Source organism: Phragmites australis, chromosome 21 (genome assembly GCF_958298935.1).
Source record: "Phragmites australis chromosome 21, lpPhrAust1.1, whole genome shotgun sequence".
Lineage (NCBI taxonomy): Eukaryota > Viridiplantae > Streptophyta > Magnoliopsida > Poales > Poaceae > Phragmites > Phragmites australis.
Genome location: NC_084941.1, coordinates 461,250 through 467,249, shown reverse-complemented (window position 1 = coordinate 467,249; position 6,000 = coordinate 461,250). Strand labels below are relative to the sequence as shown.

Sequence of the window (6,000 nt, the reverse complement as noted above, 5' to 3'; positions counted from 1 at the left end):
GCCCGGCTGGTTGCTCTACCTGGTAGCTGGTTGAATGAAACAAAGAATAATGTATTAGTAAAAGGCAAAATGATCTATTGCTCCATTATCATCTGTTTAAAAAATTAAATTTAGATAGTTAGTTAAATGGTTTTTAAAGGAGATTTTGATGCGCTAGAGAAATGTTTTACGAAAAATGTAAAACTGAATTTTTTTGAGTGAATATGAATACCTACCAAACACACTCTAAGTTAGGCGTACAACTTTTACTTATAAGAAATATGCTTTTTATCTAGAATGCATAATAGACTTACTGGTCCTAGTGTATCCATCTAAGTTTATCTTGTATAGTTGTTCTCCTAATGACATCTGAACTTAAAATTTATGGTGTTATTCTAACAAATATTACGTATTTTTCACAAGTTTTAGTAACTTAATGAGTTGTTTGTTTTTTTTCTTTCGTTTTTTTGGATTTGTGATTTTTTTTAATTATGAGTCTGTTTGGTAGATTTTTCAGAGCAGTTTATCGGTTGGAGTCAGAGAAGCTCTGCCAAACAGCAGATTTCAGCTTTTAGCTGACTCAATAGAATCTGTAGGAGTGATTCTCTAAAATGAACTAGAAGCCGGAGAATAAAAAACAGTTTTCTCTGATTTATTTTCTACACAGAATTACCTTATCTGTATATTTTTATTCTAGAGAATCACTTTTAATACAGAATTACTCTTAAAAATTTTTAGATAAAAATAACCCTACCCGGCGGCGGCGCCAAGGACGGAGCGGAGTGGGCCCACCTCGCTCAAAACGCGGCGGTTACACAAACACCCCTGCCCGAAGCCCCGAAGTGCAGTGCCAATTTACCATTTCCGGATTTACCCCCGCCAACAAAACTAGCGGCGCGGGCTTTTCCGGACAACCCATCCCTTCTTTCTCATCCCTTCTTTCTCTCGCTCTCTTTCCCCTCCCTGCCTCCCTCCCCCATTCTCTCCATTCTCCACCCACCATTCTCTCCCCCATGAACCTGTGGACGGACGACAACGCCTCCATGATGGAGGCCTTCATGGCCTCCGCCGACCTCCCCGCCTTCCCCTGGGCCGCCCCCTCGTCGACCCCGCCGCCGCCGCCGCCGCCGCAGGGGTTCAGCCAGGATACGCTGCAGCAGCGCCTGCAGGCCATCATCGAGGGCTCCAGGGACACCTGGACCTACGCCATCTTCTGGCAGTCCTCCGTGGACGCGACCACCGGCGCCTCGCTGCTCGCCTGGGGGGACGGCTACTACAAGGGCTGCGACGACGACAAGCGCAAGCAGAGGCCCCTCACGCCAGCCGCCCAGGCCGAGCAGGAGCACCGCAAGCGCGTGCTCCGCGAGCTCAACTCGCTCATCTCCGGCGCAGCGCCCGCGCCCGACGAGGCCGTCGAGGAGGAGGTCACCGACACCGAGTGGTTCTTCCTCGTATCCATGACGCAGTCCTTCCTCAACGGCTCCGGCCTCCCCGGGCAGGCGCTCTTCGCGGGGCAGCCCACCTGGATCGCCTCCGGCCTATCCTCCACGCCCTGCGAACGCGCGCGCCAGGCGTACAACTTCGGCCTTCGCACCATGGTGTGCGTCCCCGTCGGCACCGGCGTTCTCGAGCTCGGCTCCACCGATGTCATCTTCCAGACAGCCGAAGGCATGGCCAAGATCCGCTCGCTATTTGGCGGGGGAGCAGGGGCCAGCTCGTGGCCGCCCGTGCAGCCTCAGGCGCCGCAACAGGAGCCCGCGCCCGGAGCGGACCAGGCGGAGATGGATCCCTCGGTGCTCTGGCTCGCCGACACGCCGGTCATGGACACCAAGGACTCCGTGTCGCACCCGTCGGCAGAGATCTACGTCTCAAAGCCGCCTCCGCCGCCGCAGATCCACTTCGAGAACGGGAGCACGAGCACGCTCACGGAGAACCCCAGCCCATCCGTGCACGCACCGCCGCCCCCGCCGGCACCGGCTGCTGCGCCACCGCAACGGCAGCACCAGCACCAGCACAGCCAGGCTCATCAGGGCCCCTTCCGCCGGGAGCTCAACTTCTCGGATTTCGCGTCCAATCCCTCACTGGCGGCGGCCCCGCCGTTCTTCAAGCCCGAGTCCGGCGAGATCCTCAACTTCGGCGCCGACAGCACCAGCCGGAGGAACCCGTCGCCAGCGGCTCCCGCCGCCACGGCCAGCCTCACCACCGCGCCCGGGAGCCTCTTCTCGCAGCACACGGCGGCCATGACGGCGGCCGCGAACGACGCGAAGAACAGCAATAAGCGTTCGATGGAGGCCACCTCCCGCGCGAGCAACACCAACTACCACCCGGCGGCGACGGCGAATGAGGGCATGCTGTCCTTCTCGTCGGCGCCGACGACGCGCCCGTCGACGGGCACGGGCGCGCCGGCCAAGTCGGAGTCTGACCACTCGGACCTGGACGCGTCGGTGCGCGAGGTGGAGAGCAGCCGCGTGGTGGCGCCGCCGCCGGAGGCCGAGAAGCGGCCGCGCAAGCGCGGGCGGAAGCCGGCGAACGGACGCGAAGAGCCGCTGAACCACGTGGAGGCGGAGCGGCAACGGCGCGAGAAGCTGAACCAGCGGTTCTACGCGCTCCGCGCCGTGGTACCCAACGTGTCCAAGATGGACAAGGCGTCGCTGCTCGGCGACGCCATCTCCTACATCAACGAGCTCCGCGGCAAGCTGACGGCGCTCGAATCCGACAAGGAGACGCTCCACTCCCAGATCGAGGCGCTCAAGAAGGAGCGCGACGCGCGGCCGGCCCCGCAGGCCGGCGGGCACGACGCCGGGCCACGGTGCCACGCGGTGGAGATCGACGCCAAGATCCTGGGGCTGGAGGCGATGATCCGCATGCAGTGCCACAAGCGCAACCACCCGTCGGCGCGGCTGATGACGGCGCTGCGCGAGCTGGACCTGGACGTCTACCACGCGAGCGTCTCCGTTGTCAAGGACCTCATGATCCAGCAGGTGGCCGTCAAGATGGCCAGCCGCATATACTCGCAGGAGCAGCTCAGCGCCGCGCTCTACAGCCGCCTTGCAGAGCCCGGCGCCGCCATGGGCAGGTAACCAAGGCGAGCTCAGTTCACCTTTGGCTGCCAGATAGGGACGGTACTGTTACTGTTGCTCACTCGCCACACCACCTGGTCGTCGTCTTCTCCCGGTGGGCGATGCCGGCATGGTTACAATAGCCAGAGATTGAGGAGGACGCCGGTGGGTGGTGATGATGGTATTTCTGTTGTTGTAAGCTTTAGAAAGGAAGGATGGATGATGATACTGAGCTCTGCTGCTGCTGTTCATCGTCTTGTTGTGTTTTTGCTAGTAGCGTGTTAATTATTAGCATGAAGGATTAAGCAAGCGAGCATCCATCCGTCGTTGTTAATTACATATTGTTATGAGTTTGTGATGATGAAAACTGTATATAGGTTGGATGGATGGATCATGTATTGATCGTCGTTGTACCCTGATGTGTGGTACTTTACAGCAGGATATCATTTCGCTTCAACTGGAGTCTTGTCGGTTTTTTCATCTCATGCAATGCATAATTTTGGTTAATTTATTGCCGGTTCGTGTTGAAATGTTTGATGGATGCAAGATACATTTGTTTCTTGATTCATCTTATTGGTTGGTTTGTGTTAGCATTTGGACTGGAGGAGCTTTGGAACTCAAGTTTTTTCGAGAATGGAGGAGCGCAAAGTTTTCATGTGGGAATGGTTGCGTGAGTTTAACATGAGTGACAATAGGATGTGCACATGAGGTGATGGGAGACATGTGAGTTGGGTAGACTTCACATCAAGCAACTGATGAATGAATGAATGAATGAATCAAGGGAGTTAGGCAACTGATGGAGGAGAAGCAACCTTTTCCCTCTGAAAGAATAGACCTCTCTGCCTCTGCCTCTGCCTCTGCCTGCCTCATGGCAATGAAATACTAGTACAAATCAATCAATCGTCAGCACATATATCTCATGCTTTCGTTTTCCCCACTTTTAGTGCTACTATAGCAGTTTTTCTTTTGAGATGTTCCTCATCCCTGAATCGGCTAGTAATGTTTTTGCAGGGGACAAGACTCAAGAGTGGCCCATGTGACTCTTCAACTAACATCAATCAGCCCGGGCCAACCATCGGCGGCGACAATCCACATGCACCTCCTCATCATCCTCATCCAAGGAGATCGCTCCATTTTGCTTACCACTGGCTTATACTGCAACTCTAATCATTCTAATTTTCTAGTCTGGCAAGCAGGAAGGAAGGGCTGGAAGAAGAACTAGTCTTTCTTCTGAATCATTCTATATTTTAAGAAAATTTGTGCAGTGGATTGGGGGTTAAGATTTGGAGAGTTGTTTAGTGTTCACATGCCTTTCTTCTGAATCATTTTCTTTCTGAAAATAATTGAAGGAAAGAAAGAAAAGATTACGCAGGAGTCGCTTTCGCATGTGAATCAGGTTGTGTATTCTAGTTCTAATGTACAGCGATGTTCTTAGCAAAATGTTTAATATGACCCCATATTAATCACATGCCATAAGATTTTTTTCTCTCTAGAATACAACCAACCGTTCGGGATGACAATCCTACCCGTGGATTCATGGGTATGGATCTAGGATTTTACTCACATGCATGGCGGGTTGGGTACCTGTGAAGTCGTGGTAGTATTGTAATGTTGACTTGTTGACAATTGAGTTGTTGTCAATCTGTAGCCTAGTGCCATCATATATATTTCTCTTGGATTAGGATTAGGATTCCTGTTCCATTAATCTATGCATTTCTGTCGTGCGTGCTTGAACTTGTAATGGAATTAGGATGGTGGGTACGTAGTAATTTTGGTGTTGTCTGCTTATTAGGAGCCAATAATCTTGTTTTTTGTATGCTGCAATACGACTAACCAACGTGCCATTTGTTCTTTTTCAACTTTTATGCTCTGGGAATCCTATGAGCAATTTCATAACTTGAGTGGAGCAGTGCGTTGTTCAAGAGTTGCTACGGATTTCTGCTTTTCCACATGACTTCTATTGCTGCTATCAAATACATGTGGGTTTTGGATACCCGACGGGCACGGGCACAGGCACGATATTAGGCTATCTCTAAGTGTTTCCTTTCGGGGTCTAGATTCTCTTCACGATGGGATTTTCGTTGTCTTCAGCGTTTTAACAGTTTCACTTTACGATTTCTGTCAGGAAGGGATTTTCAAAATTATTTCTTTTAGGACGGGATTCTCTCCTTTCCCTTCGCGATTCATCTCCAAAAAAGGCTGTTGAAGATGAGAGAAAATAAAGAGAATGTGAATAAAGAAGTCATTTGGAAGTAAATGAAACGAAGAAAATATGATTAGAGATGATGTTACGCCTGTCAAACTTGTGGGCGCTGGTCAGGTAACTAAGTCGAGTCTTGGGGTTCTATTTTGTCCGTACCGTAACTGACCTGACCTGTTGCCATCACTACCAACCGTGCAGATGCAGTTTTCCAAAGGATCATTCAATACGACAATATGAACTATGCCAAGGCCGCGTCTCAGTCTCAGTATCACCAACCATCTAAAACGATCAACTTGACAAAAAGCACCAGTGGTCTAGTGGTAGAATAGAACAGACCCGGGTCGGATTCCCGGCTGGTGCAGTTATTTCGTTTTCTTCTCTGTTTTGCTTTATTTAGGGAGGAGTTCAAACTACTGCAACAACTTTTGTTTGCAGCATCCAAGGCATCCTAGCATCTTGGAGCAATTTTGATGGCAAGATTTGCTGCTCACGAGCAATAAAGCATACTTGCTTTTGGGAACAATTTTGTTGATGTATTCCCATGGATTATTGCCTTTTGAAAGTCGTGAGCTATATCAAGGCCAAACTTTGAAGTTAAAGTTTCTAATAATAAAGTTGCTTCAAATCACGAGCAGTGTGTCTGAAAACTGTTACCTAAAATTACAACTTTATTCTTAGGAAACGTGACCATAAAACCATGAATCAAATTTTACAAATAAATCCGCAAACAATGAGCGAATAGGCTTCCTTGCATCTTGG

General features: G+C 50.7%; 1 protein-coding gene across 1 annotated transcript; it reads left to right on the top strand.

Moving 5' to 3' along the window:
- The first annotated feature begins 895 nt into the window (after positions 1-895).
- LOC133903673 (transcription factor MYC2-like) lies at positions 896-3,495 on the top strand. The gene has a single exon (XM_062345108.1). It carries the CDS (start codon positions 993-995, stop codon positions 3,057-3,059), a length of 2,067 nt encoding a protein of 688 aa, XP_062201092.1. The 5' UTR covers positions 896-992; the 3' UTR covers positions 3,060-3,495.
- The last annotated feature ends 2,505 nt before the right edge of the window (positions 3,496-6,000 follow it).